The sequence below is a fragment of the Oncorhynchus clarkii genome, chromosome 9, assembly GCF_045791955.1.
Source record: "Oncorhynchus clarkii lewisi isolate Uvic-CL-2024 chromosome 9, UVic_Ocla_1.0, whole genome shotgun sequence".
Classification (NCBI taxonomy): domain Eukaryota; kingdom Metazoa; phylum Chordata; class Actinopteri; order Salmoniformes; family Salmonidae; genus Oncorhynchus; species Oncorhynchus clarkii.
Window position 1 is genome coordinate 45,288,090 of NC_092155.1, and position 27,385 is coordinate 45,315,474.

The 27,385-nt window shown below is 42.4% G+C and overlaps 1 protein-coding gene across 1 annotated transcript in view; it reads right to left on the reverse strand.

Annotated features, from left to right (window-relative positions):
• The window catches only part of LOC139416402 (espin), a 103,889-nt gene that overhangs the window by 20,702 nt on the left and 55,802 nt on the right, over positions 1 to 27,385 (reverse strand). Inside the window, exons 8-11 of the mRNA XM_071164985.1 lie at positions 23,950 to 24,111; positions 21,074 to 21,305; positions 20,033 to 20,092; positions 10,172 to 10,317 (exon numbers count right to left, since the gene is read on the reverse strand). Of these exons, the coding sequence (XP_071021086.1) occupies positions 10,172 to 10,317; positions 20,033 to 20,092; positions 21,074 to 21,305; positions 23,950 to 24,111 (600 nt within the window). The remainder of the gene's footprint in view (positions 1 to 10,171; positions 10,318 to 20,032; positions 20,093 to 21,073; positions 21,306 to 23,949; positions 24,112 to 27,385) is intronic.

A 27,385-nucleotide genomic window follows, 5' to 3' on the forward strand; every position in this document is an offset into this window, starting at 1 on the left:
TGGCCAGACGGAAGCCACTACTCAGTAAAGGCACATGACAGCCCGCTTGGAGTTTGCCAAAAGACAACCTAAGCACTCCCAGACCACGAGTAACAAGATTCTCTGGTCTGATGAAAACACGATTTAACTCTTTGGCCTGAATGCCAAGCGTCACATCTGGAGGAAACCTGGGACCATCCCTACGGTGAAGCATGGTAGTGGCAGCATCATGCTGTGGGGATGTTTTTCAGTGGCAGGGACTGGGAGACTAGTCAGGATGGAGGCAAAGATGAACGGAGCAAAGTACAGAGAGATCCTTGATGAAAACCTGCTCCAGAGTGTTCAGGACCTCAGACTGGGCTGAAGGTTCACCTTCCAACAGGACAACAACCCTAAGCACACAGCCAAGACAACGCAGGAGTGGCTTCGGGACAAGTCTCTGAATGTCCTTGAGTGTACCAGCCAAAGCACGGACTTGAACCCAATCGAATAACTCTGGAGAGACATGAAAATAGCTGTGCAGCAATGCTCCCCATCCAACATGACAGAGCTTGAGATGATCTGCAGAGAAGAATGGGAGAAACTCCCCAAATACAGGTGTGCCAAGCTTGTAGCATCATACCCAAGAAGACTCAATGCTGTAATTGCTGCCAAAGGTGCTTCAACAAAGTACTGAGTAAAGGGTCTGAATACTTATGTAAATGTGATAGTTATATATATATTACCAAACATTTCTAAAAACATGTTTTTGCTTTGTCATTATGCGGTATTGTGTGTAGACTGATGAGGTAAAACATTTTTTTTTGATTACATTTAGGAATAAGGCTGTAACGTAACAAAATTTGGGGGAGAATCAAGGGGTCTGAATACTTTCCGAAGGCACTGTATTTATTTGGACAGTGAAGCTAAAACGTTAAATTTGGCTCTATACGCCAGTATTTTGGATTTGAGATTAAATGTTTTATATGAGGCGACCGTACAGAATGTCACTTTTTATTTGAGGGTATTTTCATACATTTGTTTTACCATTTAGAAATGAAAGCACTTCATGTATCTAGTCCCCCCATTTGAAGGTATTATAAGTATTTGAGAAAATTAACTTAGTGTATTAAAGTATTCAAAAGTTTCATATTCCTAGTACGCAATGACCACATCAAGCTTGCTTGTAACTCTACAAACTTGTTGGATGCATTTGCAGTTTGTTTTGGTTGTGTTAGAAATTTACCCTCACACATCACCACACTTTATATACCAGGGTTGACTGGCCTTCTCTTGTCGATCGTAGGCTCAGTCACTGGTATACTTTTATTTAGAAAGACATTTTGGGGACATTTTATTTGGCCATTTTTATTGTTCAGAAAAGTGGTGGGTACTCTCTTCGTTCGCAGGACTTTATCCTGCTAACTGTTAAAAATGTCTGAACTGAATTTGGTAAAAGGTATTTTACGTCCTTTCTGCTTGGAACGCCTTACAAAATACTTTTAAACTTGAAGAACTTGTCCTGATTGGTGTTTTTAAATCATTGATGAAGGATTTTGAGGCTGATTCCCTGACCTGTCAATGTTTTTATTTAGCTGTTTTTCTTATATATGAATTCTATGTTTTTTTTACTAGATTACCTGTAGTTTTTCATGTCTGTCTGTAAACATCAAAAGGTTGGTAATTGAAACAATATTTCTAATGTAAATCATGTGGGAAATGGTTGGTGGGGCTCTAAACAATAATCACGTCAAATAGGTTGTTGTTTTGTGATATCATTAAGAACTGTATAACCAAATAATGGTAACTCTACAAATGTATTTGTCCCAGTTATCTGATTTACATCTAAATGCTGTGGAACTTATATGATTAAATATGAAACTATTTGTGAGAAGATGAAATATGATTTTAGCCTTCTAAATGAGACTTGTCTTTCATGTAAAGTTTTACCCAGTCAGTAAACACGCCCATGTGAGCACAGACATTATGACAAAAGGAGGGAACGCCCTTTTTCTCCAGGTGTTTATAAAAGGACTCCTAACGAAATTTACATTAGACCAGAGAACGTGAGGATCATGCACTCGTTTGAAATGGTGCGAATTGGAATCTCTAGAGACCAAAACATGCTGGTTTGCTGCCGGTGTGGACAGTGGTCTTAGCTGTACCCTGAATAATCAACCAATTAGACCAGCCGGACGTCACAAATGGTTTAAAGCTAAAGACTCGTATACGTGCAGCGCGAGCTGAACACGTTACGAAATGGTTTAAAGACTACAACACCAGAAAATGGCAAGACCCTCTGAAACTCTCTCTCGAAGAAGAAGAAGAAGAAGAAGACTACACAGGGACATATAGTCTGCAGCTGTTTATGCACGGTTAGCCTAGGAAACTCGACCAAAGACGAGAGACAAAGAACAATTTCCTCTCACCACTATAGGTGGTTATCTATTCTAAGCAAACAGAGCGAAGGACAAGGACTGCTGAACACCACGTGGTACACCTCTGGAAGATCCGTTATAACAGACACTCCGAGACCAAGAGGCTTCAACTACAAAATACATGGTGGACAACCAGAGACTTACACAGAGACTTTCTATCGACTGACTCCACAGACTGATCGGGCGCTTTCAACAGGGCGAGACGACAAAGACATACAAGCGTAAATATGTACCTTGCATTTTTAAATCCGAATGAGCAGTTGTTAGGGTGCTAAATATCCATACTTATGATAAGCGTCTCTCCTCCTCCCGCACTTTCTTCCACCCCCTTTCATTGTGTAACAAACCGTCATATCGGGTTAGACCAATAGGGATTTTTCATTGCATCATGTTAATAATCACTGTATAATCTATCCTTCTATTGTTTATTTATTTATTGTTTTTTCCCCCAGTTTTCTCCCCAATTGGTAGTTGCAGTCTTTTTCTCATCGCTGCAAATCCCATATGGACTCGGGCGAAGGTCGAGAGCCATGCGTCCTCTGAAACACAACCCAACCAAGCCGCCCTGCTTCTTGACACAATGCCCACTTAACCCGGAAGCCAGCCACACCAATGTGTCCAAGGAAACACCGTGCACCTGGCGACCTTGTCAGCATGCACTGCCCCCGGACCGCCACAGAAGTCGCTAGTGCGCAGTGGGACAAGGACATCCCTGCCGGCCAAACCCTCCCCTAACCCGGACGATGCTGGGCCAATTGTGTGCCGCCCCATGGGTCTCCTGGTCGCGATCGGCTGCAACAGAGCCTGGACTCGAACCCAGAATCTCTAATGAAACAGCTAGCACCACCGCGCCACTCGGGAGGCCATGTTTATGTATTTCTGTGTGATTATTTCATTAGTTAGTAAATAAATAATTAAGCCAATTTGTGTAAGCTGATTCATCATGGAGAATAGGGTTTGTGCAGATTTAACGGATTATTCGACATTCAGAATGAGACTGATGAGGTAAATAAGAATTAATGAATTGACTGTGACTGATGTAAGAGATATTTATATCTTTAGAGTTTAGTCGGGAGATAGGAACTCGTTAAATAACCTTTCCCATGGTGCCCAAAGATCACGAATTGTTACATGATGAATTTAGTCATCGTAATAATTAAACGTAGTTAATTGATTTGATAAAATAACTGTCAAACACATTAATGATGTCACGGATCCCTCCGGCACTGCTCCTCATTCTGTTCACCAGTTCCGGAGGTCTACGCCACCGGCTTTCTAGGCTTCACTATCCTCAACCCAGACCTGTCTTGTCTGATTACACACACCTGCTTCCCATTTCCCCCGATTAGTATGTTATATATGTGCCCTCTGTTCCCTCTGTCTTTTGTCGGTTATTGTTCCCATGTCCATTGGTTGTGTGAGTGCCTATGCGTTGGTGCAGCTGTTATGCTGCGTGCTATATATAGTGTGTATTACGGAGATCGTCCCGTGACGTTCAACGAGGTTTACCCTCGCTCTTTTGTTTGGATACAGCCCAGTGTTTTTGTATACGTGTTTGTTTTGGGTGTATTAAAAACTGCTATTGTGTATTCCTGTGCCTGTCTCCAAATCCTTTATACCAGCGTGACAAATGATAGCAACGTCACAACACTAGTTTATCCAAATACATTTCATGAACATCACAATGCATTGATCCAGAAGTTGAAGTCAACACTATTGGTTTCTGATGCAGCGGGAATCATTTAGTCACTTGTCAGTACACTTGTAAAGAATATTATATAAAACATCATTATACACAGTACCAGTCAAAAGCTTGGACACACCTACTCACTCAAGTTTTTCTTGAATGAAAAAAGAAACATATGGAATCATGTAACCAAAAAAGTGTTTGACAAATCAAAATATATTTTAGTCTTCAAATTAGCCACCCTTTGCCTTGACGACAGCTTTGAACACTCTTGGCATTCTCTCAACCAGCTTCATGAGGAATGCTTTTCCAACAGTCTTGAAGGAGTTCCCACATATGCTGAGCACTTGTTGGCTGCTTTTCCTTCCCTCTGCGGTCCAACTCATCCCAAACCATCTCAATTGGGTTGAGGTTGGGTGATTGTGGAGGCCAGGTCATCTGATGCAGCTCTCCTTCTTGGTCAAATAGCCGTACACAGCCTGAAGGTGTGTTGGGTCATTGTCCTGTTGAAAAACAAATGATAGTCCCACTAAGAGCACACCAGATGGAATGACATATTGCTGCAAAATGCTGTGGTAGCTATGCTGGTTAAGTGTGCCTTGAATTCTAAATAAATTACAGACCGTGTCACCAACAAAGCACCACCACACCTCCTCCATGCTTCAAGGTGGGGAACCACACATGCAGAGATTATCCATTCACCTACTCTTCATCTCACAAAGACACAGAGGTTGGAACAATCTCAAATCTGACTCATCAGACCAAAAGGACAGATCTCCATCGGTCTAATGTCCGTTGCTTGTGTTTCTTGGCCCAAACAAGTATCTTCTACTTATTGGTGTCCTTTAGTACTGGTTTCTTTGCAGCAATTTGACCATGAAGTCCTGATTCACACAGTCTCCTCTGAACAGTTGATGTTGAGATGTGTCTGTTACAGGAACTCTGGGAAGGATTTATTTGGGCTGCAATTTCTGAGGCTGGTAACTCTAATGAACTTATCCACTGCAGCAGAGGTAACTCTGGGTCTTCCATTACTTTCCTCACGAGAGCCAGTTTCATCACAGCGCTTGAAGGTTTTCGCAACTACACTTGAAGAAACGTTCAAAGTTCTTGAAATTTTCCAGATTGACTGACCTTCATGTCTTAAAGTAATGATGGACTGTTGTTTCTCTTTGCTTATTTCAGCTGTTTGTTGCCATATGGACTTGGTCTTTTACCAAATAGGGCTATCTTCTGTATACCACCCCTACCTTGTCACAACACAACTGATTGTATCAAACCCATTAAGAAATTCCATAAATTAACTTTTAACAAGGCACACATGTTAATTGAAATGCATTCCAGGTGACTACCTCATGTAGTAGTATGTGTAGTTCCCACCGTGAAGCATGAAGGAGGAGGTGTGGTGGTGCTTTGCTGGTGACACAATCTGCGATTTATTTAGAATTCAAGGCACACTTAACCAGCATGGCTACCACAGCATTTTGCAGCGATATGCCATCCCATCTGGTTTCGCTTAGTGGGACTATCATTTGTTTTTCAACAGGACAATGACCCAACACACCTTCAGGCTGTGTAGGGCTATTTGACCAAGGAGAGTGATGGAGTGCTGCATCAGATGACCTGGCCTCCACAATCACCCGACCTCAAACTAATTGAGATGGTCTGGGATGAGTTGGACCGCAGAGTGAAGAAAATGCAGCCAACAAGTGCTCAGCATATGTGGGAACTCCATCAAGACAGTTGGAAAAGCATTCCTCATGAAGCTGGTTGAGAGAATGCCAAGAGTGTGCAAAGCTGTCATCAAGGCAAAGGGTGGCTACTTTGAAGAATCTCAAATGTAGAATATATTTAGATTTTTTTTTTTAAACGCTTTTTTGGTTACTACATAATTCCATGTGTTATTACATATTTGATGTCTTCACAATTATTTTACAATGTTGAAAATGTGTAGGTGTGTACAAACATTTGAGAGGCAGCATATCTATACTACAAGGCAGTTGAACATACTAGGTATTCTATATTATACTAAAACAGTCTAACTGAATATGGGTGCTGGTTGAACGTTCCAGGCAGGTTCCAGAATGTTCTTCAGCTGGTGCACCTCTTCTACTGTTGGGTAATGTCAGGTGGTTTAGCAGGCTTTGGCGCTGTGGCAATGTTTGCAGGGTTTGGGGAGCTGTTGTAGACAACAGTCTGTTATTTTCTGCACTCTACAACCAGGTGGATAAGCGTCTCCCTGAAGTGGTGGGTTCTGGGCTTCTGCACTTTCTTCACCACCCACTTCTTTGACCTCTTGCAGAATAATTGTTTGTACTGTAAGTATCCTGGAAAGACATGACGACTGATCATGAGGATGTATAATCATAAAATAAACCATGTTAATCTGTAAACAAAACATGTAACAGTAGACTGGTGTGTGTTTTGTTATACTCAGGAGTCAATAATGGGGCTTTGAGATGGGCTGCTAACAGATGTGAAATGTTTGAGGGGGGGGGCTTGACATGTAGACAGTCTAGTTGTGTATTGTTGTGTATGACAATCACTGCCAACAATGGAGTGAATAGGCTAGAAGAGTATAGACTAACAACCCCTCTCAAAGAACTGACTACAAGGGTACGACAAGTTTGAGGAGCACTTGGCTTGTAGACAGTTTAGTGTATTGGTGATGTTGTTTTCTCAAGAGGGTATTTGTGCTTTCATAAATGCCTTTGGCCGTCCTGGCTTGTTTCCGAGTCAGATGATGTTGAGCTTGTTCCAGGCTGAAAGCTTTCATCCAATGGGTCTACGGGCTCTGTACTACTAAAGCTGGTGTTAAGTTCATCGTCATCAGTAGCAGAGTTAGTCTGTAGGACACACAGTAGTCTGTGATTAGTCAACATTTTACTACTTTGTCCCCATCAATACCCACACCCCTTATGTCAATAGATCATGCATATTAACCTTCACACACCCCCCCAACAGACACCAGTCAGTCACAAACACCTAATATCTCCTTTTTCCATTTTAAAACATGAACAATCAGCTAAGCCGCCATAATATAGAGAAAACTACAGTAGAAGTTGTAGCTTATATAACAACAAGACACAGAACATGTTTATGCCTAGCTCCAGTATATGTATTTGCTCATCATGGAGTCATGGAAAGATTTAGCAAAGGTGACTTACAATAGTTCCTGGTGCTGAGCTTGATGCTGCTGCAGATGGGCTTGGATTCTATAAACACATAACCACGTTAGCCTCTGTGGTAGTTAGATCGCTAGCTAGTTAACGGTTAGATACAGTCCAGTAGGCTGTAGCTAGCTAAATTAATCTAATGAAGCTCACAATGCAACGTTTCAAATCACGTCGCCAGATAACAGTAGGCTATTTACATTGATTTGCTTTGGAATGTTTAGCCAGTGTATTATGAAAGCTAGCTAGCTAGATTTTTGTTTAGATAAACACATGTAGTTCGCTAGCTAGTTAGCTAGGTAACGTTAGCTCCCTTTACCTCAGCTTGACTTCTTTTCTGCTGCACTGATTGATGTTGGCTGATCGCAAGCCTTCCTCTTTGAAGTGAAAAGGCAAATCAATGGAATAGCATCACTTTAACGTCCGACCACCTGGAAACCCCATCAGTTTCGAAATCCTCTGGCGGGAAGTGCTGGCTACAAACACAGACATTTTGATATTTCTGCACGTCCTGAAATCGCTATGAATTCTGGATATTGTGGTTTGCTAACAACCAGAACATGTCGACGGCCTGATAAAAAACAGTGAGATGCAGAAACGCTCCTATTTGCGTGTTGCAATTTTTATGACACACATGGTATGTTAATAACATATGAAATGGACATATGGTGAAATAGAGCAGCAGTGACATTTCCCTTTAAGTTTGCAAAAATATAGTTGAAAATCGAATAACAAGGTGTGGAGAACTAAAGTGTTTTTACATTTTCAATTTATTTGAGAAGAAATAGAGAATTATTTAAGAAAAGTGAAAGGGTGCCAATATATTTGGCCGGTACTGTATGTATGAAAATACCCTAAAATAAAAAGGTGACATTCTGTACTGTCTACTCTAAAAAATATTTGATCTCAAATCCAAAATGCTGGAATATAGAGCCAAATAAAATATTTTAGCTTCACTTTCCAAATAAATTTGTAGGGGAGTGCATTTGAAATGAGCCAGAGTGCTTATAGAATAACTGGAGAACCTAACACATTGCTTTGATGTGTCACACGGCAATTAAGAAGACAAGACAATGCCCACACAGAGCGCCACTAGTATTGGATTGCTTATTGTGTTCGCTGAGTGGACGCTTTGGGCTGACTCCGTGTTATGCAACCAAGCATGGGGGTGGAGGCCAGGCCAGCTCTGCTACCAGGAGGAGAACAATGGCTCGAGTCAGGTCACAGAGTTTTATACTTCCTCAATTCTTCTCCACAGTAGCAGAGTGCAGTCACCAGCATTAAAAGCCACCATTCAGTGACATGTTTGTTCAGCCATCAGTGAGTCATCATTTGACCATGTGTTAAATGATCATATTGTGATATGTGCAAATGGCTGAGGTCACTGTCTGGCTAGTCTCAAAGGGACAATGGTCACACTGTACAGTACACACACAGTGTATGTTGATCATGTGAAATGCGAGCGGGTCTCATGTTGCAGAGTGTGTCTAGTCACTTCAATGAGGTTTCATGACAGTGTGCACTCAATCTGGGATCCTATACTACAGTATTTACTGTAGTATGCTGTAGTATTTAGTGTTAACTATAGTATAAATACTATAGTAAAAGGAAACGGTAGTATATACTATAGTAATTAATGTAGTGTTTTTGCGGATTGTAATATACTTTAGTATTTACTGTAGTGTTTTTGCAGACATTACTGTAGTATTTACTACAATGTCCTTTTGCAGATAATACTGTCGTTTTTACTATAATAGTCTACAGTATACTACAACATTCCTGGTAAGTACTAAACACGCGAGGGATACTACAGTGTAGTATTTTACAGTATACTACATAATTCTATTGTAAGTACTGTAGTATTATATAGTAAATTAGTATTTTGGGCAAATCCAAATATTTGCCTATGCAGCAGAAGCCTTTATAATTGAACACAGTTTCAGATGCGGTAGCATTGTGGATATTGCCTAGAATTACTTCCAGTCTTAGCTGTACAACCTGGTTATAATGACATAACCGTTTCCCTTGGCTTACTGCAAACAATGATTCTATGTTGGCAGGACACAAAGTTACGGTCTCTCCTAATACTCAGTTCTGACTACTTCTACTACTGTCTGAGCTAAAAAGTCACGATTCCCTCACAAGTATATCTTTGGGATTAATATTTCTGTGTTTTGGCTTTGCTCTTCCAACGGTCAGTAGTAAGACGAGCACTTTTGGACAACATCAAAGGGGATGAGTCTCGCTGTCCTACTCTGGCTACAACCGCTAACTCCTGCGTTGGCAAGTAGATATGATGGCACAGTTTGTTTGAACATTTCTTATTGTCAACGACAACAGACCACATGATAGAATGCTGTTTGAATGTCACTTTTAAAGAAGGACTAAGTGACTAGTGATCCCATATTACCTCCAACACAGATTACTGAACCTAATTTTCCAGAATGAGTCAAACTGCTTTGCTAATACAACACTATCCAATCTGATGGCTCAGTTCGTTGGAGCATGCTGGAGTTTGTAACAGCACCATATTTTCCCTTGAATACGTACTTGGAGTGAATCCTAACTTCTACTTAAGTCAAATTTTCACTTAGTCTCACATTGACACTTAACACTTAAGCAAGTGAAAATTTGACATAAATTGACGTTTGGATTTGACCCATACAGAATATGTGAATCATTAGTCTTTGTTGAGTGTGGATAAAGTGTCTGCTACAATGAACATATCATCTGACAAGGCAAAAATCTGTCGTTCTGCCCCCGAGCAAGGCAGTTAATCCACTGTTCCAGAGGCGCCGATGACGTGGATGTCGATTAAGGCAGCCCCCCCGCACCTATCTGATTCAGAGGGGTTGGGTTAAATCAGTTGACTAGGTATTCCCCTTTCCCTTTCCTGTAGATATTGTGCCACCTACGTCGTTGCCCGGCGGGCCGCTGTTGGAGAAGACAGTGGTGTAGCCTTTACTGTGTGGAGTGGGCTTCAGGTTCTTCCCCGCTTTTATTTCGGCCAGCAGCTCAGAGTTGTCTCCGGTGGGGGACATCATGTTGAAAGATTTGTTGCCTGGGGAGGACAAAAAAATGAATGGAAAAGTGAGGCAGGGGGAGAGAGAGAGGAAGAGAGAGAGGGGAGCAAACGAGAGAGGAGAGAGAGCAAGGGGGAAGAAAGAGAGAAGAAAGAGTAAGGGGAGAGAGGAAAGAGAGAGGGGGGAGAAATCTAGGCAGCCTACCCAATCCCTTTTTATAGGTACTGTTGACAGGCCTCCTGGGCCGTATACAGCGTTCCTCGCTGAGATCCCTGAATTCCTATCGGAACTTGTAGTCATGGCAGATAACATTCACATTTTTGGCTACTTCAATATTCTCATGGAGAAGTCCACATCTTATTACGTTTAATGGTAACAAAAAATTAGCTTAGACCCCAACCAAGGATTATCGACCCAAAGATTCCTTGTTGCCCTTCCAGACTCCCTCCACCTACCAAAGGACGTTGTGGTACAAAAATCAGTTAACTTCTTCGATATAGGGGGCGCTCTTTTAATTTTTGGATAAAAAAACATTCCCGTTTTAAACAAGATATTTTGTCACGAAAAGATGCTCGACTATGCATATAATTGAAATCTTCGGAAAGAAAACACTGACGTTTCCAAAACTGCAAAGATATTATCTGTGAGTGCCACAGAACTGATGCTACAGGCGAAACCAAGATGAAATTTCAAACAGGAAATGCCCCAGATTTTGAAGGCGCTGTGTTCCAATGTCTCCTTATATGGCTGTGAATGCGCAAGGAATGAGCCTACACTTTCTGTCGTTTCCCCAAGGTGTCTGCAGCATTGTGACGTATTTGTAGGCATATCATTGGAAGATTGACCATAAGAGACTACATTTACCAGGTGCTCGCTTGGTGTCCTCCGTTGCAATTATTGCGTAATCTCCAGCTGCGTGTATTTTTCCATTTGCTTCAGAGGAGAAACCCAACTGCCACGAATGACTTATCATCAAATAGATATGTGAAAAACACCTTGAGGATTGATTCTAAACAACGTTTGCCATGTTACTGTCGATATTATGGAGTTAATTTGGAAAAAAGTTCGGCGTTGTAATGACTGAATTTTCGGGGGGTTTTCTTAGCCAAACGTGATAAACAAAACGGAGCGATTTGTCCTACACAAATAATATTTTTGGAAAAACTGAACATTTGCTATCTAACTGAGAGTCTCCTCATTGAAAACATCTGAAGTTCTTCAAAGGTAAATTATTTTATTTGAATGCTTTTCTTGTTTTTGTGAAAATGTTGCCTGCTGAATGCTAGGCTTAATGCTATACTAGCTATCAATACTCTTACACAAATGCTTGTGTAGCTATGGTTGAAAAGCATATTTTGAAAATCTGAGATGACAGTGTTGTTAACAAAAGGCTAAGCTTGTGAGCCAATATATTTATTTCATTTCATTTGCGATTTTCATGAATAGTTAACGTTGCGTTATGGTAATGAGCTTGAGGCTATGATTACGCTCCCAGATACGGGATTGCTTGACGCAAGAAGTTAACCACCTAACCGAGAATGTAAACTTAACCTTGCATAATACCCTATATGCAGTCGCACCGCTAAAAGAAATGTGTCACAAGAAACTAGCTCCCTGGTATACAGAAAATACAGAGCCCTGAAGCAAGCTTCCAGAAAACTGGAACGGAAATGGCGCACATTGTAAGTCTTCTGACTAGCTTGGAAAGACGGCACCATGCAATAACAAAAAGCCCTCACTGCTGCCCTATTTGTCTAACTTAAATGAGGAGAATAAAAACAAACAATCAAAAATTGTCGCAAAGTTAACTAAAAAGCAATATTCCCTGAGTGAGGTTGGCCTTCACTTCAGCAGTGATGAATTCATGAACTTCTTAGATGAAAAGATCATGATCATTTGAAAACAAATTACGGACGCTTCCTTGAATATGGATATTTCTCAAAAACAGTTGTCCTGAGTCTGCACAGAACTGGCAGCACCTCACCACCTGGACAAAAGAAACACCTACTTGAGAATGCTATTCATTGACTATATGTCAGCGTTCAACACCATAGTGCCCTCAAAGCTCATCACTAAGCTAAGGATCCTGGGACTAAACACCTCCCTCTGCAACTGGATCCTGGACTTCCTGACAGGACACCCCCAGGTGGTGAGGGTAGGTAGCAACACATCTGCCACGCTGATCCTCAACACTGGAGCCCCTCAGGGGTGCGTGCTCAGTCCCCTCCTGTACTCCCTGTTCACCCACGACTGCATGGCCAGGCACGACTCCAACACCATCATTAAGTTTGCAGACGACACAACAGTGGTAGGCCTGATCCCCGACAACAATGAGACAGCATATAAGAGACCTGGCCGGGTGGTGCCAGCTTAACAACCTATCCCTCAACGTAATCAAGACAAAGGAGATGATTGTGGACTACAGGAAAAGGAGGACCGAGCACGCCACATTCTCATCGACGGGCTGTAGTGGAGCAGGTTGAGAGCTTCAAGTTCCTTGGTGTCCACATCACCAACAAACTAACATGGTCCAAACACACCAAGACATTCGTGAAGAGGACACAACAAAACCCATCCCCCCTCAGGAGACTGAAAAGATTTGGCATGGGTCCTCAGATCCTCAAAAGGATACAGCTGCACCATTGAGAGCACTGATTGTATCACTGCCTGGTACGGCAACTGCTTGGCCTCCGACCGCAAGGCACTACAGAGGGTAGTGGGTATGGCCAATACATCACTGGGACTAAGATGCCTGCCATCCAGGACCTGTACACCAGACTGTGTCAGAGGTAGGCCCTAAAAATTGTCAAAGACCCCAGCCACCCCAATCACATAATGTTCTCTCTGCTACCGCATGGCAAGTGGTACCGGAGCGCCAAGTCTAGGACCAAAAGGCTTCTCAACAGCTTTTACCCGCAAGCCATAAGACTCCTGAACAGGTAATCAAATGGCTACTTGGACTATTTGCATGGTGTCCCTCTCCTGGAAAAGCCAAACGTTTCTGGTGTCCTTTGACAACTCTTTGGTCTTGAGGTTGTGGACAGGTGTCTTTTATACTGATAACAAGTTCAAACAGGTGCCATTAATACAGGTAACGAGTGGAGGACAGAGGTACCTCTTAAAGAAGAAGTTACAGGTCTGTGAGAGCCAGAAATCTTGCTTGTTTGTAGGTGACCAAATACTTATTTTCCACCATAATTTGAAAATAAATTCATAAAAAATCCTACAATGTGATTTTCTGGATTTTTTCCCCCTCATTTTGTCTGTCATAGTTGAAGTGTACCTATGATGAAAATTACAGGCCTCTCTCATCTTTTTAAGTGGGAGAACTTGCACAATTGGTTGCTGACTAAATACTTTTTTGCCCCACTGTACCTACAAGTAGGCAATGGTCACAAGATGCAGTCCTCCTTATTGTTCTTATAATTTCTAAGCAAACAGCTGGATGCTGGGCTTTCTCCTATAGAGCTATAGAGCTAGATCCTATAATTGAGTGTAGTCTGGCCCAGGGGTGCGAAGGCGAACGGCAAGGCACTGGAGTGACGAACCTCCCTTACTGTCTCTGCCTGGCCGGCTCCCCTATCTCCACTAGGATTCTCTGCCTCCGACCCTATTACGGGGGCTGAATCACTAGCTTGCTTGCACATCTCCATCCTTCTTGTCCTTGGGCTCATGCGGTGGGGAGATCATCGCGGGCTATACCCGACCTTGTACTCTTACAGTATAATCTCAACTCGGCACAGTCAGAAGACTGGCCACCCTTTAGAGCCTGGTTCATCTCTAGGTTTCTTCCTAGGTTCCTGCCTTTCTAGGGAGTTTTTCCTAGCCACTGTGCCTCTACATCTGCATTGCTTGCTCTCTGGGGTTTTAGTCTCGGTTTCTGTATAAGCACTTTGTGACAACTGCTGTTGTAAAAAACGTCTCTATAAATACATTTGACTGATTGATTGATTGAGGAGAGAGAGCTAGGAGAGAGGGGAGAGAGAGAGCCTTGGTGGCGAGTAGGGCTGTAACGGTGACCGTATTACCGCCACACCGGCAGTCACGAGTCATGAAGGCAGTCAAATTCCACGTGACCGCCAAGCTCTAATGCTGCTAATGGTCCTTAGTAACCTACCATACTTGCTAACTTAACTGCCTGGAACTCAGCACTCTATTGTCCCTCTAATAACTCTGACATGAATGCAATTGTAATCAAAAATCTAATCAAACACTTCATGTTGCGCAACATTTCTATAGGCTATGCAATTGCACGAGAAAACAGAGTGATGGCTTCTATTAAAAAGAGGAGGATCCCATCAGTTTTCTATAGGCTAGGCCTATTATATTCATATCTTAACTTTCCTAATATTAAGCACATTGCTTGTCTTTACAACAGGAGTATAGGAGTATAACCATGGGAAAAGCGTCCTCCATTTGCTATTTAAGTGCATGGATTACATGGATTTTTTCCCCCTGCCTCTGCTTCGAGACAGGTGCATGATAATGGTCACTTCTAAATCAAAACTCATTTCACACATATTATTTAGTATATGTAAAGACAAGATTAAATCAAGAATAGTGGGATGGGTGACAATATTAGCCCATCAATTGTATATTATCACTTGTGAATGATGCCCAGAGAAAAGCAAGAAACAATGCATACCTTTATTATGCGACTTTTTAAAATCATAGACCCACACCTCATGTAGCCTAGTCCATAGGCCTATATGTTTTGATAAGGTTTGTATCACAACTAAAAGTGACCAAATAACTTCTTAAAATGAAGCACATTAATCCGCTTTACAAAGGGTGTAGACCCTAACTGGCATACATACGCAGCGCGCGGGTTTCAAGTTTGTGGGGATCATTTTCACCATAGAAATACACCTTCATAATAAAAGCATTACATGCATGATTGCATTTGCGGTCACTTCTGATAAAGGCGTTTTCCCGCTAATGGAACATTCGAGCTTATAGCCTACTGCCGTGTGCGCATTGCTGCGCTTATAATGTGAAGAAATAGCCCAATAGTTGATCAACATTTTAAGCTAAACATTCTGATCTGATCACATTGGGTAAATTTTTGGGGGGATGCTAGAGGTTGTATTAATTTGGGATCTATCACATCCCACACCTGTCCCAGACTATGTTTGGAATATTTATTTCTCACACAGAAAATAATAGGTAAACTTTTGTACTATGGGGGATAGTAGATTGACATAGGCTAGTACTTTTGCCGTTCATTAGGCCTACTTCTTGCCGAAAAGGAAATGTGGACAGTTCTTCCAATATCTTCAATATGCACCTTGGAAATGGATAAGTACGTCCCCGATGTGTCCGTCTTCACCTGTAGCCTGTGAGAAAGACAGATCACGTGACGGAGAGCCATGTGCGCGAGCACACAGCACGCATGGAGAAGGGATTGCAAATTATTATATTCAGCCCAAGGGCAAAACGGCCGCAAAAGGCATGGATTCTTTTAGTGGGCATTACAGCCACACAAAGGGGATTCCTCCTTGGAAATTTGAGGCATTATCACATGCTTGTCAAATTGTGAATGAGAGACTGATGACGTGTGTACAGCCTACACAAAAAAAACAAAGCATAGCTCATGTCCTTCATGCAACTTTTTTCAAATCATCATTAGTCGCATTTTGCAGCCTTAGAATGTATAATTTTTGTTTTTATATACATTTTGTTTTTACACTGTTTGCATTACAACTAAAGTTAAATAAATAACTCTAAATTAAGCATATAGACAAAGCTGTTTCTTAACCGCTCAACACAGAATAGCCGCATGTTCGCACTCCCTCAAATCATTTGGAGAAAATATCCTTTCTATTTTATTCAGCTTTGTTCAATTGTACTCTTCATACTATAAAATACTACAAAATAATGCCACGTAGTTCTATGAAGAGATCAGGACAACTCAGAGTATGCTATTCTGTTCTTCTGAAATAGACTACATTTTTTTCATATCATTTTCTTTAGACCTGTCTAAAATAAATAATGGATTTATTGTGAAGGTGTAGGCTATATTACATGAATTTATCAGACTTTTAAAAATGTATATGTTCCAAAGGTCTACATCAGTGGCTTGTAGGCTATGTGTAGAAGCCAGGAGATGCTAAATGTGTTTATGTTAATTAACAGTGTCAATTACCGTGAGACCGGCAGTTATTTGCTTGACAATCACCAGCTGACAAAATTTTGTGGCCGCCACAGCCCTAGTGGCGAGTGACACTGACAGACACCTGGATGTTGAATATTTCATCTGCCAATCGGTCAGGGAGAGGGAGAGAGAAGAGGAGAGAAAGAGGAGAGAGAGATGGGAGAGCGAGAGAGTGAGACTTGGTGGCGATTGACACTGGGCACTGGTAGACACCTGGCTGTTGAATTTTTCATCTGCACATCGGTCAGTGGCAGACACAATACTGACCTAAGGCTTGTATGAAACGCAAAAGAGGAGATGAGTGCAGAGGAGCCTTGATGCTGTTTTTATTGTATAATTTTTTGAGTGCCTGCTTGGCTCCACTTGGAGTAAAATGACACCCCTTGTGACAGGACTATAATGGAGCCTCCGCATTCGGGTTCTACTCAATTCATCTCCAATGATCATATGGTTTGGAAACTAAACGAAAAACTATTTTGGCCAGAAGGGTCACATGCACCGGATGATATATTTAGGCAAATCTGCAAATAATCTGCGAGTGCAACTCCAAGGGAAAGAACAAGAATTTGCACCACTCTAGAGCTAATGTAGAGATAGATTGACACCGTCTGCCAATATGCTGCTACTGAGAAAATGCTGCAGCAAATTATTTCACGCGACCAAACCGAAACAGACAATCAAGATGCACAGATTAGGAATGCTCCAGCACAGCGACCGTAACAGCTCATTGTGTAAAACAAAAAAATCCTATTTCGCTGCCACGAGCCCCAATCTCTTTACGACAGAATAGTGCCCTAAAAATTGGGTCTGCTATTAATTGTTAAATCTAGAAAACAAAAGCACTTTGTTTGGACATTGTACTCGTGTAAAGGGCATTGGAGAAACAGAGGTTTTCTATCTGGTAAAGAAATGAACACATCCTGTAATGCCAACAGGTGATTTGTCTGAAAAATGCATCGAGTGACAATGGTGACTGTCTATTAACACAATAACAGTTATTGAACAATGGTTGAGTTACCTGAGAAATGTATTTATGCAATGCCTGTCATATTGAACAAGTAAAATGTTTTTTTTTTTTAAATATGGCAAAGGCACTTAGTTAAGTGACTAATGGGTGTACTGTGTATATACACTGAGTGTTCAAAACCTTAGGAACACCTCCTCTTTCCATGACAGACTGATCAAGTGAATCCAGGTGAAAGCTATGATCCATTATTGATGTCACTTGTTAAATCCACTTCAATCAGTATAGATGAAAGCGAGGAGACAAGTTAAAGAAGTTTATATTTTCTTTTTACAATTGAGACACGGATTGTGTATGTGTACCATTCAGAGGGTGAATGGGCAGGACAAAATATTTAAGTGCCTTTAAACAGGGTATATTAGTAGGTGCCAGGCGCACCGGTTTGAGTGTGTCAAGAACTGCAACGCTGCTGGGTTTTTCACACACAACAGTCTCCCGTGTGTATTAAGAATGCTCCACCACCCAAAGGACATCCAGCCAACTTGGCAACTGTGGGAAGCATTGGAGTCAACATGGCCAGCATCCCTGTGGAACGCTTTCGACACCTTGTAGGGTTCATGCCCTGACGAATTGAGGCTGTTCTGATGGCAAAATGGGGTGCAACTCAATATTTTTAACTGACAAATACGAGCAAACCAACTAACTCAGTGTAGATAACACCAACGTATTCAAATAACATTAACAATTAAAGGTAAAATCAACAAGGGCTACCTGAAACCTTGAAACCAAATCAGACTGACAACTCAATCAACAGGTCCAACACTAAACTATACAATAATAGAATTAACACAACTGAATAACAAGACTCATCATACCTTTTCTCAGACACCTAAGGTCATATCTTTAACATCCCAATGACAGACAAGGCATAAAGCTCACCCAAAACAAATAAAACAGTAGGATAGATACATCACCTGAGTTTAAGTTATAAAACTCCTCTCAACTTGACGATCCAGTACACTATGGATCATTCATTAATTCCTGCCTGCCGGGGAGGCAAAAACCCGACTTGCTGCGAAGCAACGGCAACAGGCTGACCGAGAAACCGGGGCAAAGCTTCATGCAGTCACCCACCCCTTCTTACTCCCCCTCCTCCCCCCTTCTCCCTCCTGCGCTCTCCCCATCTCCCTCTCCGGCCCACAGAAAAGAGAGCAGCTGTCTATAAAGGACCCGTCGTAGTTGGGGAGAAATCCAAAGGAATCAGTGGTAATTGGCGCCGACAGCGAGCGGCTTGCCAAACTGGGCCTGGATTTAAGATCCAGCCTTACCCCACTTCCCCCGTTTGCCTCACCCTGCCTCCTCCAGACCCACCCCTTCCTCACCCCTGCTCGCATTAGCACTGCCGGTAGATTAGAAGGAGGGAGAGATCTCAGTCAGGCAAGCTAATGAGCAGCCTAGTCCAATGAGAAGCCTGATCACACACAGCCAGCCAGCCTGACCATTGACATAAAGCGAGATCAGGAAGCAGACCCGTCCAGCTCCAAAGCACCATTACGGCCCATCATCTATTCTAAAACAAAAAGCTACAGGCCACATTCACCTCATTCATTTGACAGATTATATATGTAGATATAAATCCACACAGACCATACACAAAAATATCCATAAAATAGCGGCCCCTGACAACTGGTGGTATTACCCGCCGATGGGGCTACCTTCGTCTTTTTGGTCCTGGCAACTCTTCATTGCGGAGCACAAGCTCAGCTTTAGCGATTCAGAGTCTACAAATGCAGAAAGCTCAGTTTTGTGTGGTGTGATATTTTCTCTAGAGGCAAGGATGACGGGTGTGGACTGGTGTGTGAGAGAGAGTGTGAGTGTGTTTGTGTGTGATGCTAATGGGAACACAACGGAACCCAACTCAAACCGCAATAGCACAGCAATGGGACCGCAATAGCACAGCAATGGGAATGCAATGGCACAGCAATGGGAATGCAATGGCACCAGGTTTATGGTTAATTTCTAATGGTTATACTGCTGCAGGCCACATTTAAGGGCCATGGAAGCATCTGAAGTCCCTTTACCCCCCTTTAACCCCACCATTAACCCTCTCTCATCAGGAGGAAACACGTGTTGCTGGTCCTATTGGGGCTACTTATTTCGGGAGGTTTCAGATACATATATCTAAGTACTGTAGAACGGATATGCTCGATGCTTCTTAGCCATGTCATTGAACAGGGGAATCATGTCCGCTCTATACTGTGTATGTCCACACACCTCATTTAAATAAGCCCTTTGTTCCACATCTACCCATCTATTATTACTTTGAAGTGACTCTTACTAACCCTTTATATCCTGCCAACTAACCAGGATACTGCCGCTGACCCCTTGTGTTTTGTCGTTTTCTGCCCAAGATACTGTGTCGACAATGACAAACAGACAAACAGGGCCGACAGTGAGACAAGCTTCATGGCAGGTGGATGTAAAAGAAAGGAGGGGGAAGGAAGGAAACGGTGTGAACTGTTAAAAGACAGGACATCTGTCCAGAGGGAGGACGAGGATGTTGATTTGAGACCCGCCTTAATTGCCCACGAGGGGATAAATAAAGTCATATTGAATTGGAGCTCCCAGTACTTACTCTTCATCACCTTGAGTGGGCCGCCTTCTGACTGAGGAGAGGGGGACAGAAACGCCCCGCCTTGGAGAGGCGGCAGTGGAGAGAGAGATAAGAGGAGAGCGAGAAGGGGCAGGCACATGCAGTCAGATAGCAGGTGTTCCAGAGGGGAGGAGAGGGATGGGACCATGAACACAATTGAAGGAGGAGGAATAAGAGCGCTCATTAGTAGAAGACAGATTAGTTTCACGTTCAAGAGGACAAATCATATATGAGAAAGTCAAAACCATAGAGATAAAAAACTTTTGAGGCTGACGTCATCGATCCCCCAAGCTCTGGAATGGAACAATTTGCCGGCCTCTTACCTGAGGACAGTTCTAAACAAGCAACATCTGCATTCTGTGGTCAAAACGTTCTTTGACATCTACCTGATGAAGCAAGCTTTGGGGCAGAGCATAACTACTCAATTGAACATTTCCCCAAATTCAAATTCCCCACGAAGCATAGAAAATAACCAGCATTTTTGTAACTAGAACAGAGGGAGCAGACAGGGGCGACGAGCAACCATGGCGAAGAGCAGCCATGTCAGGTAGTGTCAGTCAGTCAAGGCAGAGAGAGATGGGGGCAATTAAGGAAATGGCTGAACACTAAACCGGTTCTCAAGGTAACGGTAGCCCTGAGCAAGGGCATACATTTGTAATCAGTTATCTGGGACGGTAAGGCCAGACTCATCTCTCTGTCTCTACAGAGTGAGATAACATTGTTTTTGCGCCTGCCCCAACTCAGCTTTCCAGGAATAACTGCACTATCAGGGGGAGCAGAGGAGTCTATTGACACTTCGCACAGGTTTTGCCATCTGTGAAATGCAATGGCCAGGCAAAAAAATACATAATGAACCATTTAAAATACAGTAGCAAATGTAACATGACATTTTGTTTTATTCAGAATGAACTGCAGCACAATGTCAGAAAGAAAGGGCGAGTGAAAACAGAGAGAAAGGGAAAACGGGGAAAGCAAAATAAAGAAAAAGCGCGAAAGCTACAGGTAGCGGCAGTGGGCACTCACTTCCTGAAGAGGAGGAGGGGCGTCGCTGGTTGGTGTTTGAGGAAGGGCTGTACTGGTAGGTGGGCATTTCCGAGGGCAGTGGTGGGGGAGGAGGGGGTGCCGGGGTGGGGTTGCTGATGGGGAGGGGAGGCGGGAGAGGAGGAAGAGGAGGAGAGAGGGACAACTCCTCCGTGGTGCCGTTCTCCGGGCTGGGGGCGGGGCTGTCGGCTGGCTCCTCCAATAGCACAGAACCCTGATTGGATCATAAAATAGAAAATGGTTAGTTCGTATTCCACCAGTCAAAACATAACAGATACCTGTCCATCTTAAATATGAAGGGTCTCATTTTGACAGAGCTAAAATGTAGAGATGTTACAAAAAGATCATTTTAAATACTCGGACACTGAGTCAAAAGCAATTTTTGTCATTGAATCGCACACACACTACTGTTAGCTTGTAACCCATCCATAAAATCGCTCCCTTTGCCATGGACATCGGAAAAGAAGAAATGGAGCTAATTATTTATTATTTTTGGTAAACATCTCCCAATTTTTGCACCGTCAAAAAAAAAAAAGAAGCCCCCATGGTGATCTTTCTATCATCTCATTCCTTGACAGCTGGAAAGGAAGTTGTAATAATGGTAGAAGCCAATGAACCGTATCACCCCTGACTGCACAGAAAGACATGCCAATAGACAGTCTAGCAGTGCTTGGCCCGCCCCATAACATTATTGTATGTGGGAGGAGAGGGAGAATGATACTGTGACAGATGTACAGTAGTTGACTCTATAATGACGGCCCAATTAGACACTTGCTGTCTATAACACCCCGTGGGAATAATAATGCGCGCCCATAATAATGCAGTGAATATGGCATAATCTAGGGTCTTTCTGGGACAGGGACACCAGTGGTGGAAAAAGTACCCAATTGTCATACTTGAGTAAAAGTAAAGATACCTTAATAGAAAATGACTCAAGTAAAAGTCACCCAGTAAAATACTACTTGAGTAAAAGTTTTAAATTATTTGGTTTTAAAAATACTGAGGAGTATCAAAAGTAAATGTAATTGCTAAAATATACTTAGGTATTTAAAAAAAAGTTTAACTATTTCAAATTCCTTATATTAAGCAAACCAGACGACACAATTGTCTTGTTATTTTAATGTACAGTCAGTGGCACACTCCAATATAATTTACAAACAAAGCATGTGTGTTTAGTGAGTCTGCCAGAACAGAGGCAGTAGGATGTTCTCTTGATAAGTGCTTGAATTGGACCATTTTCCTGTCCTGCTAAGCATTCAAAATTGAACGACAACTTTAGAGCGTCAAGGAAAATGTATGTAGAGTAAAAAGTACATTATTTTCTATACGAATGTAGTGAAGTAAAAGTAAAAGTTGTCAAAAATATAAATAGTAAAGTTATCTCCAAAAATTACTTAAATACTACTTTAAAGTCATTTTACACCACTGAGTGATACTAAGGGCTCAGAATAGTGTTTGCTGGCCGAGAGTACTTAGCATCTCTGAACATAATTTGTGCACTCCAATTTTACATGTAGACTCACAAGGTCCGAATTGGCTCAATGTAGATTACACCCAATAGTGGCCTTCGACACCAAACTGTCGATACCTATGACATTATGGGGCCGTTGACTGTGCGTGCAGGACCTCATGATGCGTGTCTGTGGAAATATGTATCTGCACGGATTTTTCAGCACACAACATCTAAAACACAATTTTAGTTTATATAGACTATATTTTTTGTTCAGACAGGAAACCCACGTATTCGTTAAACCATTTATTTGAAAATAGATTGCAATACATGTGGTTTTGGCATTAGGCTCTGCTCGTTCAGGGGAGCTTACTGCCAGAGCAATGCGTCAATTATTATCATTATTAATCAACTACAAGCAGTGAGTGAGATATACCAATCCCCCTAACGGGAACAAGAAGAAGAACCAAACAGTTGGGGTGGTGGTGGACTAGCAGAAAACAGACAACACATAGTGGGTGGCAGCAATGTTACAGCAGCAGCAATATTAAGAAGCAAAGAGAAGCCAAATCGCATACCTTAGCACAACCTTTGAAAGGTTAAGCACAGATTTATTATAAAGCCAAGTTTTCAGTAAAATGTAATTTCCCTGGTAGTACAGTGCAGTCCTGGTTAGCTTCACTTTGAGGATAATGGAACAGTAATCGTTTGTTTGTGCCTGTGTTTTGCAAGTGAGTTTTCACAACAGGGCGGAGATCAGGCGGTAGGTATCCTTTGGTATCGGTTGGTATCGGATGTTATGTTATGTAACACAGAGACACACTGCCGTCTGTGGCCCTTTAGGACAGCAGTTTCTTTCTCTGTCCCGCGACAGAGTTGTGCTGCACTATGCTGGCTTGTCAGGTGAGGCAGCAAGACCTGGGTTGAGGTGAGGATTGGGGCCTGGGAGGAACAGAGTTCTGCTAGATTAGAGGGCAGTCACTGGGGGATGCACTGGTCTAACAGACTGCTACAGGAGCCAATCCTATTGGTGCCAGCCAGTTGACTCTAATGGGTCATGGTGTGGCAGCCATTTTGATTATCAACAGCTTAAAAATGCTGTGCGGTGACTTGACTATTACAGAACTGAGCTTGTGTTTGTCACAAAACCACAAGACATGAACCCCCCATGAACCCCCCAAACAAACGTCTCCCTCTTCTACAGTGAATATACTACAGTCCTGGAGAAATACTGGGTGAGCAGGCTTGTGTTCCAGCCCAGTACTATCACACCAATTGCAGGCAATCAACTGGACCATGATAAGTTGAATCAGGTGTATAGTGCTGGGCTGGAACACAAGCTTGCACACCCAGTTTGCTCTCCAGGAATGGAGTTGGAGAACAACCCCTGTTGTCTGGTCCTGCTTACCTCCTCGTTAGGCGCCATGGCTCTGATCCCACGGTTGTCGACCGTGTCACTACCCAGGGCTTTGTAGTAGTCCCCGGTGCTGGGCTGCTTGTTGAAGTTTCGAGACTTTCTGTTGGAGTCCACCCGACGCAGCCTATCGTGGTGATCTCCTGGAGTCAGTTGCTGGGTAGAAACAAGAAAGGGGCCAATGAGCAGTGAGTAAATATATAACATACTGAACAAAAATAGAAATGCAACATGTAAAGTGTTGGTCCTATGTCTGCTGCCCGGTTCAGTTGAAACCGGGATTTATCCATGAAGAGCTCACTTCTCCAGCCATCGAAGGTGAGCATTTGCCTACTGAAGTCGGTTACGATGCTGAACTGTAGTCAGGTCTAGACTCTGGTGAGGACGACGAGCATGCAGATGAGTCTCCCTGAGATGGTTTCTGAATGTTTGTACATAAATGTTTGTACATGTTTGTACATCTTTGGTTGTGCAAACCCACAGTTTCATCAGCTGTCCGGGTGGCTGGTTTCAGACGATCCCACAGGTGAAGAAGCCAGATATGGAGGTCCTGGGCTTGCGTGGTTGCATGTGGTCTGCGTTTGTGAGGCCGGTTGGACGTACTGTCAAATTCTCTAAAACGATGCTGGAGGCGGCTTTTGGTAGAGAAATTAACATTCAATTCTCTGGCAACAGCTCTGGAGTCAGCATCCTACATGAACGCTCACACAAAACTGGAGACATCTGTGGCATTGTGTTGTGTGACAAAACTGTCCATTTTAGAGTGGCCTTTTATTGCGTCGTGTGGGCGAGCGGTTTGCTGATGTCAATGTTGTGAACAGAGTGCCCCGTGGTGGTGGTAGGGTTATGGAATGGGCAGGAATAAGCTACGGATAACAAACAAAATTGCATTTTATCAATGGCCATTTGAATGCACACAGATACCGTGACGAGATCCCGAGGCCCATTGTCGTCGCCATCACCTCAGGTTTCAGCATGATAATGCACAGCCCCATGTCGCAAGGATCTGTACACAATTCGTGGAAGCTGAAACTGTCCCAGTTCTTCCATGGCCTGCATACTCAGACATGGCACCCATTGAACACGTGTACGACAGTGTGTTCCAGTTTCCGCCAATATCCAGCAACTTCGCACAGCCATTGAAGAGGAGTGGGACAACATTCCACAGGCCACAATCAACAGCCCGATCAACTCTGTGCGAAGGAGATGTGTTGCATGAGGCAAATGGTGTTCACACCGGATACTGACTGGTTTTCTGATCCACGCCTCTACTCTACTTGACCAACAGATGCATATCTGTATTACCAGTCATGTGAAATCCATAGAACAGGGCCTAATGAAACTCAGTAAAATCTTTGAAATTGTTACATGATAAAGATTATTAATAGACCTCTTACCAAATATATTCACTGTTGCTTTCAAAGTCATCAAAAGGGTAGTTTTAACAGAGCAAATGAAATGTAACCATACTTTATAAGTCACACTTGAACAGCATTGATCACTTGCACCATGTACGTTTAGTGTAATCTCAACTGGCATCCAGGTCATTTGGTTGTGCTATTAGATACAAAATATCTGACATTGTATTCCCATTTGACCTTCGTTGTGCTTTTAAATGGTTGAAAGTAGGGCCAGGACAATACCAGTATCTAAATATTTTTTACATGGCAAAAATGAAAACACAAAGCAGACCAAACTCTTTGGTCCTTTAAAAACATGCAGTATGTAAAATACGGTGTGCTATAGCTTGGAAGATAAATACATGTGACTCTGAATGACAACATAATGATGTTTGTTTTCAACATTAGGGCTGTATTCCTAAAGAACGTAAATCCGCTTCTTGTTTTGTTGCCTTGCCACGATACTAACGAGTATCACGATACTGGTAACGTCCCGGCCCTAGTTGAAAGCGCAGATAACACATTTAGATGACAACTAAACCAAAAATACAGTTTTCTATTGGAATTTGTCTGTTCTTTTAAATGGTTGAAAGCATACTTATCACACATTGGGAATTCAACAAACTTATAGCTGTCTTTTTGAGTGGGTAAATAAAGGTTGAAATCTCACTGATCAACATCAACCAAATATTACCCAAATGTCACAGTTGAAATGACATGGTGTGCCCAGTGAGATGGCTCCTTCATCTATGGGTTTCTCACTTTCCCATTCCGAGCTCTCTAGGCCACTTGTTGAGGAGAAAGTTCATTGGACATCTGACACAATAGACCCATGTTTCAAAGATAGCTAGGACCATTGAAGTAGTCCAAGGTTGGGGACAATCCCAGTGGGCAAAAACTGGTTGAATCAACTTTGTTTCAACGTCATTTCAACTTCAAAAAACAAACAACGTGACAACATTGAATCAACATGGAAAACTGAATGGATTTGCAAAAAGTCATCAACCTAAAGGCATTTAGTCTTTTTTTCACCCAACCTTTAACCCAAATCATATGACATGGTGACATTTGTTGTTGATTTCACAGTTAGTTGATAAATCAACCAAATGAGAATCAAAACCAGACATTGAACTGACGTCTGTACCCAGTGGGATTTGATTTCAATTCAGTAAGTAAATATGAGTTGATCCCAAACCTCTTCTTCAATATGTTTTAATCTTGTGTACTAAACACCAATGGAGTGCTTTTCCACCTAAGTCTTTTTTTTTTGGGGGGGGGGGGGGGGGTGTATTTACCTAATGCAAAGTATTGCATTACGACTATTTGCATTGAAAGCATTGCTTGACTAAGAAAAGCTGGGATGTGTGGGCCTTTTCTTTCCTTTCTATCTCCTCACCTCAGTTAAGTATGGCCAGGCTTACTCCGTGAGATAGAACAGCCCGAGTGTGTGCTTTTTTAAAGAAGTCCTGCTCACAAAAACACATGAAATAGTGGTACTCTACGAAATACCACCCAGCAACCAAGCAGTAGAGGGGGAAACGATTTCTTATTTTGGGCTCTGTACTTATCACTATAGATAGACTAGTACATTGTTTATAGTCCACAGAGTATAACGAATCAATCAGATACAGGATTATACTATATTCATAGGAAGTGAATAAAGTGAGAATGCGGTTGATTACATTCGAAGCTATCGGGTCAACATCCTCATTTCAGACACTCACTTTGCCTGTCAAATCGCACAAAAACAAGAGCATCACAACCGGCAAATGTTGACATTTACATTTTAAATCGCATTCATTTCGTTTTCGAGAGGTACCTCCTAGAGACAACCTAGAGACATCCAACAGATGTCTAAAATCCTAGACAATGTACACACGGGCAGAAATAATTGGCAGTGATCCCCAAAGACTGTGACGTCCCTCTTTTCCCTTTATATTGTCCTGTTGTTTATTTTATATTTTCTTGTCCTATGTGGCTTTATGGGTGCATTTACATTGTTGACTTACGTCTGCTGTCAGAGACAAGGT